We start from the raw sequence: 14,327 nt of genomic DNA, 5'->3' as shown, positions 1-14,327 counted from the left end.
ATTTATAACTATAATCACCTAATCTGATGCAGTGTGTTTGTGAAGTTTTAGCCTGGTATGGAGGACATTATTACAGTGAAATGTATATGTCAATATTTCAAGATAAATTCCTTTATTTTTTTTTCTGGTTGTTTCTGCAGTCGTATACATCTGCGGACCCCTGGAGACGTTCCTGAATATCATGAAACTGTTTCAAAGCGAGATCCAAGACCCAGAAAACTACGCCATCTTCTACCTGGATGTTTTTGCTGAGAGCTTGACGGATCGCAAACCATGGCACAACCCTGAGTCTGACTGGGCCAATCCCATTGGGGTCTTTAAGGTACAATAAACACAGAACATACACATGCATGTACAGTGTATGCTTACATTTTGTTTTCATTGAATGTGAGCTGTCACTGTTTCCTTTGCTCTGCAATTGGAAATAAGCACCATTTGGCATGAGAAGTGGTGGTCTGTGACTGACATAAGTCTAAGTAGTACTAACCGAGTTTCAATTAACTTGTCTGTTGAATTGAGTAAATATTACCCAAAGTGTTTCACTTGAAAGTAAAAGCAGATGAAGCTTTCATGTAATGACAGCCATAAGAGATAAGCTTAAGAAATTGCGTCAATTTTGCCAGTGGGTGGGCAAAGTGAGTCTCCTAGTCCCAGAGGACACGAACCACCCCCACCCCAACCCCAACCCCTTCAACCACTTTAGGGAGTGAAATTCTTGCATGACATTAATGAATGAGGGGATGTGTTTTTACAGGAAGCCATTTAGCCCAACAAATTAGTGCACTGAGAACTAAGAAAGTAGGCACAGCTGTGTCACTCGTCTCCTTAAATGTCACACTGGCTTTCTTAATTTCCTTAACTCAAGTATTTACCATTTTGAAGGAGAGTGTCTTTTGGAATATAAATGTAGCGTAATACTATATTTATAATAGCAACTTTTGCCATAATGGACATACCATAAGTGTGCCCAAAAATGCTTAGAATTAGTTGGGAAATTAATGTCTGATTATGCATTCCATTTGTAAGACATAGGTGATTTAGTGTTGTGTATGTACACATAATTCCTCACGCATTTCACTTTTTCATCTTTACATATTTGGAAATGTGTTCTTAGTTGTTCTGTTTTGTACAGCAAAAGTAAAGTTTTAATCCAAACAAAAAAAAAAAAATAGTGATTTTATTGGTTTGATGAATCTTATACACAAGAATTAGATTTATTTCAGGAAGAAAGCAATTTTAACAATTTCTTTGCAGTGTTGATACAATTAATTGGTATTATCAGCTTTAGCATTAAACACAGCGATCTCGATCTGTTTATCTCAGTATGAACTGCTCTTAACCTTGGCTAAAGAACAAAATCTTGGCTCCGATTTTGCTGATTATGCAAGTCCTTAATTTGTCTGCAGGCCATAACAGGGCTCATTATGGCAACGTGCTTCCTCGACAGCAGTAATTACTTGTGGAAGTTTGTGATGGGCCTCCAATAACTGTGGTAACATAACAAATAATTTATAGCTTTTCAGTGGAAAGCAAAGCTGAAAGATTTCATAGAAATGGCAAAATTGTGTCCTGGTGACTGCAATATCAACAAAATTAAAGATCAGTTGAGGTAAATATTTGCACGGAAATGTCTGGCTGAATATTTTCTATCCAAACACTTGATTAAAGATGAAATGTTGCTACTTGTGATGTTACAGCAATTCATAACCAACATTTTCTACATATGAAATAAGTGAAAACACTGTTTGCTACACGCTCAGTCAGCCTTTAATTGCAGGACCTGAAGTATCTTTGTCATTTCACAAAACAGATAGTTTCCTCTTTTTTTGGTAAACTTTATGATTCTATGCAATTTAAAAGTTGTTTTCTGTCTTTCAGACTAATGAGGCTGTTATTTTGCCAAAATCTTAATAACTCACTTCTGAACTCAAAAAACTATCCGAAAAGGGTTTCCAACGTTTTCTAGTGGAGTTATTTAACACAAATCAACAGAGAATTTGTCAAATTAAATGGAAATACATTCGATGGACTGATGCATTTAGTGTCTTGTTTTAAGATGGTGACATTTCTAGAAAGTTCCAGAAAGGAGCATGCTAACACCGCAACGAGAGCATCGATTAGCATTGAAACTAGACAATGATACCGGTAACATAGATAGATAGATAGATAGACACTTACTTTATTAATCCCGCAAGGCGGATATTTTTTTGCTACAGCAGCATTTATAGATACAGGGTAAAGCAATAAAAATAACAGAGTAAAAAATATTAATATAAAAATGCTCAATATATACAATAAAAATAGAATAATATTGAATTAAACTAACTAAACAATAGTGCAAAGATTTAAACAAACAACACAACCAACTGTGCTGATGTTTGTTTAAACATCAGTAAATTCTGTACTCTACTTTTCTAAAATATAGGCTAATTTCTTATTCACACTAATTTTATATTTTACCACATATTATGCATGTTTTTATACATTATGCATTATTATGCATGCTTTTATTTCATTTCACAGTCATGTTCAATTTCAGTGAAAGCTAAGTATCTACACAGACATTTGGGGATATTTTACGATGGCTAACAGACTTTGTATTTTTTCGAGGCAGGGTATTACGCAACGAAGCTGTTGTTTACAGTCAGTACCGGTGTCTTTCTGTTTCTGGTATCATAAATGTTTGACATTTCTGGAACTATGGTTATAGAGCAGCACTTGCTCAGAAATGAACATGAGCCTTGACTGTCAGATTGCTAAAAGCTAATTTACCGTTAACAGTCTAATTGACTCCAGTGTGTAGTTTGGGATTAGCTGGGGTCTTAACATTGACCATTAAAACTAAGCTACAATATTTTGAGCAAACGAAAACAAGAATAATGTGCTACATAGAAATGTAAATGCAACACTTTTGTTAATTGTTTGAGCTCAGGCTTCTTTGCACACTAAAGGTTTATTTGTTTTGGTCAAAATCTGTGTTAGTTTGCCAAGTTAATCCATCCACCTTTCAGGTGTGGCACATCAAGATGATTAAGCAGCATGATTACCGCACAGGTGTGCCTAGAACTGGTCGCAATAAAAGGCCATTCTAAAAAAAAAAAAAAAAAATGCAGTTTTATCCGAGACATTTTATTTTACAGTCTGAGGAAAAAAAAAAATTCACATATTGCTTTAAATATGCATTTTTGCTAAGGGGTTGGGGATTAAGTCAGTCAGTATCTGGTGTGTCCACATTTTCCTCACGCAGCACATCTTCTTAACATACGGAGAATGTGTTCTCACGAGGTGTTGATAGGAGTTATTTTCCAAATGCTGGAGTTTGGGATTCAGACACATTGGTTTATTTAACAAATATGTCCCATGATATCTCTAAAGCTGCAGTTGTGTTCATGTTTTTCCCTCTCTGTGCCTCCTCCAGTCTGTTTTCGTCATAACTTACCGGCCTCCTGATAATCCAGAGTTCAAAGACTTTCAGAGAAAACTCCATGCCAGAGCCCAGAGGGATTTTGGTGTTCATTTGGAACCTTCATTGGTAAGTTATCGACTCTGAAGTCCTCGTGAGTTCTGCTCAGCATCATGACCTCTTTATTCTTCTGTAGGATATTATAAGCAGAAAAGTATGCTGTTGTGTTGTGATTGTCAGCACTGATGAATGATGTTTATAGTTATGTTAGTAATTAATACCTCTTTTATTGACGCTTTCATTTCACCCATGCCGTGTGTGAGTTTCACAAAGGTACAATCGTCTGCACTTTTTGAACTTGTTTGGCGTGTTAGTTGGTATTTGGTGCTCTCCGAAATCGTATCGTTTTATTGCACAGCTGTTGTTCAGAGAGATACGCATGTTCTCCTTTTTAAATATTTATCTTAGTTCATTATTAAGGTCATTGTTTAAAACCCTGAGTCATGAACAAATTCCTGTCGTCAGTGATTGGCCAACCTGATGTCTCTCTTCTTGCAGATGGACTACATCGCCGGCAGCTTCTACGATGGCTTTGTGCTGTACGCAATGGCCTTACAGGAGACACTGGCAGAGGGTGGAGCCCAGAATGACGGCATTAACATCACAATGAGGACGCAAAACCGCAATTTCTGGGGTGAGTAAATGTCGGCAAAGTGTATTTATTTGTAAGAATGACTTCATACAGCAGAGCAACAGATCATCAAAAATACAAAATGTGAACAAATTACAATATACAGTAGTTCTGATCAGACGAAGGCTCAGTGTAAAAGCACCTTATGGAGCTTTTCTCAAATAATTATAACATAAAGATATAGCAGAAATTTTCCTCTGCAAATTGTGATTATACTAAAAACGAATGTGGTACTAACATTATTGTCTGCAATAGAAATCCATTTGAAATTTCATTGATGCACAAAGCAGTTACAGTTGTGAGTCTATCTGATGTGCTTTGCATATGTGGTTTGCTATTTGTCAACTACTTTAGAAAACTACAAAGAACTGTTGTCTTCAATTGTTTGAATATTTAAAAAAACCAACTTCTTTTGTATACTGAATCTTGGTTTGTATAAAGACCATGAATTATGATACGCAGTCACACCTGTAATGTGGCTATTGTTTGTGTTTTCAGGAGTGACAGGACTTGTTTCTACAGACGACAAAAACGCCAGAAATATCGATGTCAACCTGTGGGCGATGACCAATCAGGAGACTGGAGAGTACGGGGTAGGCCATGGATTTACTGTTTCACTGAGGCTGTGACTGATATTGGAGGAGATTGGGCACTCGACTGAAAAACATTAGATTACCTCAAAAGTTTGAAGTAATCAATCAGACAATTTTTTTTTAACGTTGACTCAGTGTCTCCCTGCCAGTTTATATTGTAGCCAAATAAAAGAAAGTTCCAGTTTCGAATTTATTACAAAGAAGCCAATCATTTTCAGTAATTGGAGTGAGAAAAAAACACAAACATTGTGCATTAAAAGAACCTTTAACATTCCTTTTTAAAGTAAATGTCTGTTGAAATGTGATATAGGATTTCATATTTGGAAGGAACATATTTAAAAGAAGTTGGTGCATCAAAAGCTGCAAAACAAACCCTAATATTAGCTTTTACTCAGCACCTCCTTCAGCAGAAGAGCTGATGTTTTTGTTGTTTTAAAGACCTTAAAATCGAATTACACTTTACTGGACTGAGTTTTTATGTATACTGCAGAGTGTATAGTCAAACAAAACTTTGGCAGAATGAGTTGATTCACAGAGAAACGTGTGTTAACATTCACATGTATTTATTTTCTAACGTACCTCCGTTTGGACTGTGATGATAGATAGTGGAATAACATGAACTAATGGCACACAGATGAATAAATTCATAAGCAGATTTGTTTGTTTGTCGGGTATGGACTAAGCTGATAAGCAACTTAGTCGGTACTCTTGCTATTGCGTGCTAGGTTTTTCAGTATGCACACTGTTACTGGAGTTACCCGAGTTTCACTATCAACAATCACTTTTTTTAAACACCCTTTTTCAGAAATATAAACATATTTTTCTACAAAACCCATTTTGTGCCATAGTGGTGATCAAGGGGTTAAGACACTGACCGTGAACTGCATCCTCCCTAGTGTGCGTCCAATCGGGGGCATTTGTGCCCTCGTCATTTCCCAACTCTCTGTACCCTCTTTTCTTCTGATCTCTCCACTGTTTGCTGTGTAATTAAACCAAAAAACAACTCCAAAACAAGAAAGGCTGAGGTGTAATACCTGGCCCTGTAGACAGTGGAACAGTGCAGCAGGGGAAACAAAAAGTAGATTTTTGAAATTGTTATTTTTGTTTAATTATTTATTTAATTTCATGGCTTTTAATCAAAGTACAAGCTCAGTACAAGCTTTTGTTTTTCTTACTAAGGTTTAAAGCAGAGCAGTATTGATAAAAACAAAAAATATATATATATATTGGAAAGCTTTGAATTTGCATGCAGTAGGTCTTTAAATAAAAAAAACAAAACTGCATGTGATTCCTACAAAACAGTCTTTGTTATCAATAATCCCAGTGAGAAAATTCTTTATGAACTCCTCCAAGAGTCATTTTGAGTCCGTGTAAAATGGCTTAAACAGAATAATTACTGACAATCACTTCATGTTCCCCTAATTACTGTATTTTCTTAAAATTCTGCTCCATAATTAACTGTGTAGTTTAAAACCACAACCTTTGCTTGTCTACTTGTGGTAGTTGCAGTTAAATCAAATGTTCAACATCATGTACGGAGAGTGGATATTATTACCTGTGAGATATTCTGGGATTTTGACTTCTCTAATGATAAGATGCATAAAACCTCAAATATCCCTCATAGTCCGATGAAAATATGCGTGCATATTGTGCTCTGCGAACACTGTGAAATGTTCCAGTGCTTTTTTTTTTTGAGGGTAGGAGAAGTGGGTCAGCTTCATTTGACTTCAGTTAGAATTTCATAGCGGTCCTCAGAGGCTGTCAGCGGGACTTCCTGGTCTCATTTATCCTTGGCTTTTAAATTGGTCGATTCACATGGCCAATTGACCCGAGTAACCAGCAGCCTGATTGAAAACATCACAGGAGTGGTTTCTGCTTTCAGAATCTCAGACTACTTAATGTTTAGTTGGTAATGTCTGAATTTAATTTTCTAAATAAAAATATCCATCCATTGAAATGACCGAGGCTAATTCATTATGATGGATTGCTGAATATATATACAGTATATATATTAAGTATTGTTTGTTTTCTTTGTTAAAACTTTCTTCTTTTCCCAATGATCCATCAAATTCGTGACTACGTATGTTACTAATTATGGAAAAAGACTCCAGCATGACAAAATTAAAGATGTATAAGTGTTATAATGAAGAACAGTCCAATTGACATTGCTATGGTCACAATGAATTACTGAAATGTAACACAACCGTCTTCAGACAGAAATCCTTCAACTCAGCATTTCACTTCTTGAACAGCAGATTAATCATGGATAGTTTAAAAAACATAATTCAAAGACGAATTCAAGAAATGTATGCATTAAAACAGCAGATATTGTTTATTCATTCCACACATTCTTCTTCTTTGTTAAATCCTGGCGCCATACATTACCCACAATGCAACTGCCAACAGTTGGACTTGAGATGCTAACTCTGACTTTGTGTTTGGAGACACAAAAAGCTTTATATAACATTACACGCAGGCAGGAGAACTTCCCAGTGACCAAACTTTAATGTGTAAAATTAACAGATTTGCCCTTTAATTCTTCGGCATACAGTGTTATTTTTTGTTTGTGGCAATAGTTAGCGAGAGACTGGCAGAAAGCAAGGTCCATAAAAAGATTAGCATTACATATGTGTAGTGTGTAGGTACCTGCAAACTTTTGGCCACGCGGTACAAATATTGTCATTTATGTATTTTCACTACATATTTTCAGATGAAGTGAATTGTTGGAGGAGATTTATTGGCAGTGGAGTGCAGTAAACATAACCCCAGAACCAAAATACTTGAGCTATTTCAGACTTTGCGGCCTCTGCCCCTTCACCCATTACATTCGGCATCGTTTTGATGACCTTCAGCTGGGGGTGACGGCCTTTGAGGTTTTAGCAGAGAAGACACAACGTGTTGGGACCAGGGGTGGAAAACATAAAAAAAACTCCAGCTATAGGGAAACACAGGAGTCGTGTTTCACAGCAGGACAACAGATGCTGTACCGTCAAAATAAAGCTCTCACAGATGAGCTATTCAGGAAGTTAGTTGAATACTGCCCGTGTGGCTGCAGTTCCTTCGGGAGTTTAACTTAAATCTTTTACACAGAAATGGCAGGATGTACAACACCAGAATATTATTTTCAAAATTAATGTCAATAATTTGCCTTTGATCTTTAAATTATTTTTTATTGTGCAATCACAACATATGTGTTTTGTTATATTAAGATATAAAAATGCTTTCTCATTGATTGTGACTTAATTATTTGACCATATTGTCACACTAGAGGGGCACACTTCCATGAAATACAAATCTGCAACCACAACTACTGTATGCGTCTGGCTCTATTTTCCAAACTATTAAAATTATGTCAAAATACACTTGTTCCTAGCTAAGACCTCACGTCTGAGCCGTTTTACCAGTTCTGGTTCTCAGCTGCAAAACCACTGTTAAGTTTTAAAGCAAATACATCCCAGAAGAATAATGGTCCTTGTGAATATGATACGCAGTTGCTTTCCTAGAATTTCCCATGTCCTGTCACTATTTAACTTAACAATCACCTATTGTATTTTTCCATTTCACAAATTTAACTCAATAAAATTGTATTCACATTGCGCTTCATCTCAACACGCACATCTGAGGCCACGACCTCACAATATTATAGCGAGAAACCCAACAGTTAAAACATTACGACAGGAGCAAGTATTTGACAAAAGTGGGGAGGAAAAACTCCCCCATTAACAGGAAGAAAGATCCGACAGAATCAGACTCGTGGGAACATTTTTAGGGCTATACTTCCTTCGTACTGTCGCCCAGTTGCCTTCACTTCCTGGTTGCAATTGACCAGGGACTACGTTGGGTCGGGCCACACTGGTCCCTCTGACCTAATATGTTGTTTTCTAAGGTGTGGAGCCTTGATTCCAATTCATTACATCTCCAATGTCAAGACGTGCCTCAAAAAAAGACCACATTTAGGAGAAATACCATTTTAGCAAAAGAACGAAAATAATAAAATCCACTGCATACGTCACATGCACTTAGCAGGAAAGAGAAGGAGAAGCATCGAAAGTAATTAAATAACTTAGTCTAAAAATTGTGATACAGGAAACTATTCTGATCAAAGCCTTTGTAAAATATTATCTGTTAGATTAGTTAAAAGAATATTGTTCCATTTTGGGACGTACGTTGTATAAGCATCAAAGTAGTTTTTCTTTGTTGTGTGAAAAAAAACGACAGATTTCTGAGGTATCTTTTCATCCACCTCTTTAAGTTGTTTCTGTCTTCTGTTTGCAGCTCGTTGCCTACTACAATGGAACCAACAAAGAGATCGTTTGGTCCCAGACAGAGAAGATACACTGGCCCAGTGGTGGCCCTCCGCTGGATAACCCCCCATGTGTCTTCTCCACAGACGACCCCTCCTGCAACGACGGTATGGCGACTCCTGCCTGATCCATCAGAATGTAGTCAAACACGTAACCCTTCTACCGGGGTGGAAACCTGCCTGCAGATGATTGTGCTCGTCTCTCAGGTGAAATGTCATCAACAAACAAGCAACATCGAGGTTGACCAATGGACACGCGGATTTCCTGAAAACAATTATGACATAGAAGTTCACACACATTGACATAAAGTAAAATGATCTCGCACTGAACGGCATTTTCTTTCTCTTGACTTGGGTGAGATAGGATTGCTCATCAGCTGGATATTACAGTGCACTAATGCATTGTTTCTATTATCACTGTCTTCTCTACAGGGCAGGGGATATTTCCATTGCTGCTGCGATGATAAATGGCTTGTTTTTCTTTCATGTCATCCCAACTCACTCCTCCAATAAAGTGAAAGAGCGAAGTGTATTATATGCTGGAATGATAAGCAGTAAAAGATAAGTGCTGGAAGTGGTCTTTGTTGTATGAACAGTGACAGTTTACAGATCGTTACAGATGACAAACTGAGCAGGAACCACTGCAATTATAAACCTATTTTGGTATGAAGACAGGACAATTAGTGGAGGAGCAATAAATCTGACTCCGTCCCCAGGTCTGAAGCCAACTGCAAATATTTTGGATGTCGACTTCCCCAGTGTCGCTTTCAGCACAGAGGACAATGAATGTTCAGGAATTTGCAAAAATATATTAACAGTTACACAATTTCTAAATGAAGTGAATGAGATAAAAGAAGTGAATTACAAGCATTGGAAACGTACAATTAATAGAACAGAGAGGTCATCAGAGCGCGGCTTCAACGGGTGCATTATCGAAATGTGTTGTCATCATGGAGAAGTTGCCAGATTTCGTGCCATCATGCCTGTATGGTGAGCAGAAACTGTGCCCGCATACTACACAGCAACACTTGCTGCAGCGGTGCTGAGCGGATGAACAGACTGTTCGTTCTCGCTGTCGGTGACGCAGTGTGTCGGTGTTGCTCAGTTTTCCAATCAGTCCAGCACTTCGTTTAAAACTGTGATATCGTGAAATCTGTCTGATGGGTTGCCTTTGAAACTTTGGACAGACATTTATGGTTCTTGAATGATGACTTCTAATGATCCTTTTCCTAAAGCACCACCATGACAAAGACATATTTAGTATGTCAGCTGTTGTGTGGAATTTCATTACATTTGGTTCACATGTTTATCCTTTTTGATCATTGTTTAGTTATAGTTTTTATAATATTTTATATATTTCAACAATTCCATTTAGTTTTTTAAGTTGGTTGCCCTTGATTTCTTTCAAAGCTGAGAGCGTTTCATGTTTTAACTATCAAGTGTATCTGTTGATCTGGGTGAGGAGCTGCTGCATACAATCTAGCTGTACAGGGATTAATACAGTTTAATTTCAATAAAGTTTAAGTGAATTGGTGTTAATTTTTAGCATGAATTGTAATATCCTCTCTGGATATTTCAGCTGGTGCAGTAATCAGGCCAATGTCACTGTGAGCATGTTAGTTTTGTAGCATTAGCATTAGCACCACCCCCAGAATAGGAATCAGATAACCTTCTCAAAACATTCTTAAAATGTTTTTCATAAAATTGTCAGAACTTTAATCCCAAATTCTTGAAATGTTTTCAATAGCAAGTTTTTTAAAAATTTTCTTTTTTTTATTAATGTTTCCAGAATTATTATTTTCTGGGATAACGTACTTTAAAAACACGATACAAATGTTTTTGAAAAGTAATGAGAACATTAATGAACTTTGAAGAAGAACATTTGGGGAACAAATTAACCCCAAAAAACATCACACTGAAACATCCCTGCATCGTTCCCAGGTGGGACTGTGCCTCAGTTTTGCCTCTCAGAGTTTCTAGCGTGGCGATAAACAGTTTGGATGGAGCCATGCGAGCTGTTCCCCCTTTATGCAAAGCTAGACTAAATGTGTCCTGACTCCAGCTCTGTAAATACGAAAGTTTATATCCATTTTATTATCTCTTTTTAATTTTCCTCCGTAACTCTTATGGATTTCTATTTTATTGTATTTACACGTAAAAGAGCACAATCCTGACAAACGGTCATTCTTTGTCAGCGTGACTTCAGTTCAAACAAATCCACTGAGAGGAAATATGTTCAAATTTAGAAAATACTGTGTTTTCTGACTTTATTCTACAGTTTGACCCAAACCTGAACTCGGCACAGACTTTAATTGCTAGTAAGTTAGAAATCTTCAGTTCACTGTTTTATAAATGATGGCGAAGTGAAACCTTTTCTGGTGTTGATTAGTGTTAGAAATTATATTTCTCTAATTATGACTATCAGCCTATCTGGTGATTTACAGGAGGTGGTGTAATTAGGGTTTTAAATATCCACCAGGATCGTAAGAGCTGTGTAATTGTGTGAAATTGTTGCCGGTGTTTGTGGTTTGACGGATTGCTGAAGCTGTTCTCCTTGAGAAAGTCACAACTGTGTTTTTCACAGCTTCCATTTTTATTTCTTCATTTTCAAAGACATGAATGTGGACATCTGTTGAACATGTGAGGGACAGCCGAGTGTCTAATCTTTTTTTCTGTTTTTCCCTGCTGTTTCCAGGTCAAATGCCAGTTCTGGGTATTGTAGCTGTGGGTTCCGGTTTAGCGCTCATCATTTTTGGGATCTCGAGTTTCCTCATTTACAGGTGAGTTTTGACGCGTTCAGCTGATGCGTCTGGTCTGTGCTGATTTTACCTTCAACAGCAGAAGTGCGGATGTGATTTATTTCACTCAAAGACGGAAAGAAAAAGCGAGAGAGAGAGCGAGCGAGAGGGTGAGTGAGAGACGGACACATGTTTGAAGCAGGATTTATGGATCGTGTTGCTATCGGTGCTATGTGGTATTTACATGATTGTTGCTACGGCAACCGCTCAGCAGGTGACGGTATTACAGCAGCGGTGAAGTGTGTTTAAGCTGCCAAGTGAGCTCATTTACTGGCTGCAAACAACGCTTACTGCTACTCTCACTTAGTGATCATTAGTGTGTTCATTGTGGTTTTATTTTCTATGTGCTGGGTTAAAAGCTGAACGCCACCGTTTCTAATAATTCACATATTGCTGCTGAGTTGATGTTTGCGTTTCACTCAAAGGATTATATGTTTCTTTGTAGGTTCTCATACATCCTTTGGTTTATCAAGTTGTGTACAATTATATTAGATGAAGCACAAAGATGCTGGATTTTTTTTTTACACTGCAAAGAAAACGTCATTTTTGAGGGCAACATTGGAAGTACATCCTCTGTGCTTCAGTGTATGGAGGACACTCATAAAGCCTGAAATTTAAATTTTGTGTTATTAGGAATCTAAGTTAAATAAATAAACTTGGTATCTAGCTGGACTGTAGCTATCCACTGGGAACATGTTCTTTACAACCACAAGTTTGAGGCATGGGGCTCGAAGGAATTTGCACTTATGACCTCAGTGTTTCAAAAATCCTGCCAACTGACTTGAAACAAGTTGACGGATGTTAGAAGCAGGTTAAAAATAATTTTCCTTTTCTGGCAGATTTTCACACTTGACTTTTATTTGAGTGACTTTTGTTTCATTCTTTTGGGACTCACGAAGAGACACAAAAGGAATTGTACCCCTTAAATCCCAAAATCTTGAGTTGTGTATTGGAGCAAATTATTCCTGAACAGAGCAAGAACTGAATAACACAAACAACATCAAGTTACAGCATCATAAGTGGCATCTTAATTAGAAATCTTATAGACTGTGTTCACTATGTATGCAATGTACTGTAGTTTGAAGCTAAAAATAAACAGGGCTTAACCTTGTGTGGTGTTTAAATAAGTGTTTGTATTTAGCTGTAATTGCAGCCCCCAAGCAGCTAATTTCAGTGGTATGTTTAAGATAGAATTATTGCCTTCTGCTTTTCTAATGGTTATAACTTGGTGCTCGGCATTCAGCTGTAAAAACTAATTCAAATGAAATCGTTACACTGTCCCAAGTGGCACAGTCGACATGTTTGTGTAGTGGTATTAAGCCTCATTTAATTACGCAAGAAGTAAATCATGCATGCCCCAAGTAATTAAGTTAGGGAAAGGGTTTTTCTAGGCCCTGCTTAATGTCATGGGTAATATCTGCATGTAATGAAAGAAAATTAATGTTTTTATTTTTCCCTCTTTCACCACTTCTTCAATGGTTTCTTTACCTAGGCATTTAATGACTAATAAACACACTGATTTACACATCACTGCACAGCTCTAACTAACAAATCCCACCGGTAATCTGATCATTTTTCTAATACTGACCATTAACACAAACAAGTGTTAATCACCAGCCAATCAGAATGGATTTTGATCAGAGGAATGGTGGAAGAAAGGCGGAGGAGCACCTATCCATCTGAGGTAAATCCACCAAACCTCAACCTGAGTTGATCATGCCCAATATTAAATAACCACCAGATAATTACATGCAGAGTGGGAACTTAAAACGGAAAACAATTAACATCCTCTTCTCTGTTTTTGCAGCTCACAGTTCAGCAAACACAGCATGGTTTCCCAACCAGCTCGCTAGTTTTCCTGGACTCTTGGCCGGTAAGTTAATTCTCCCGGGTTCCTTTTTTTTTTTTTTAATCTGGGATCCAAGTGTAACATTTAGAGACTTTATGGCAGCAAGAATCTATTTCTGTTATGGGAATCTAACAGGGAAACTCTGTGATCCTGTCCCACAGTTTTGAACATTCTGCCCCGGTCCAACTATATTTAGATTCATTTACAGAAATGACAGTTTTATACATGGAAAACTGTTTGGCACAGGCCTCAACATGTTGTTCATTGGATCTTGAGCCAACTTCATACTTAAACTCCATGAAACTAAAAAAGTAAATCTCCTGCCTAAACCTCGCCATCAGTCACAATTAGATTTTCTTTCTGCGTCGGCTCTGTTTGATACCGAAGGCTAACCAATCAATTCCTGTTTTTGCAGACACCAGTGGAGCTTTACTGATTGACAGAGAGGCGGAAGGCCAAGCTGTTTACAGCCGCCTTAAAGATCAACCAGCTGCTGAGGGGCCTCCATTTTCAGTACTTGACCTACAAAAACACCACTAAAATGTCTGAAGCATTTTGGAGTTTTGTCACTGTCAGTCAAATCAGACGAAAACCCAGAGTTCCTCAACCTTAAGGTGCAATTTACATGACTGAGATATTAATATTAAATTTTTATATTTTTAATGACAACAAATTAATAGAAAAATATTA

General features: G+C 37.3%; 1 protein-coding gene across 1 annotated transcript in view; it reads left to right on the top strand.

Moving 5' to 3' along the window:
* npr2 (natriuretic peptide receptor 2) overlaps window positions 1-14,327 on the top strand; it is a 63,216-nt gene that overhangs the window by 11,812 nt on the left and 37,077 nt on the right. Inside the window, exons 2-7 of the mRNA XM_069161284.1 lie at window positions 141-322; window positions 3,419-3,532; window positions 3,962-4,097; window positions 4,593-4,687; window positions 8,963-9,098; window positions 11,686-11,770. Of these exons, the coding sequence (XP_069017385.1) occupies window positions 141-322; window positions 3,419-3,532; window positions 3,962-4,097; window positions 4,593-4,687; window positions 8,963-9,098; window positions 11,686-11,770 (748 nt within the window). The remainder of the gene's footprint in view (window positions 1-140; window positions 323-3,418; window positions 3,533-3,961; window positions 4,098-4,592; window positions 4,688-8,962; window positions 9,099-11,685; window positions 11,771-14,327) is intronic.

The sequence above is a fragment of the Embiotoca jacksoni genome, unplaced genomic scaffold (assembly GCF_022577435.1).
Source record: "Embiotoca jacksoni isolate LCO1_2020_lvr unplaced genomic scaffold, fEmbJac1.0.p SCAF_10, whole genome shotgun sequence".
Classification (NCBI taxonomy): Eukaryota; Metazoa; Chordata; class Actinopteri; family Embiotocidae; genus Embiotoca; species Embiotoca jacksoni.
The sequence above is the reverse complement of the archived record's forward strand: the minus strand, read 5'-3'. Positions and strand labels throughout refer to the sequence as shown.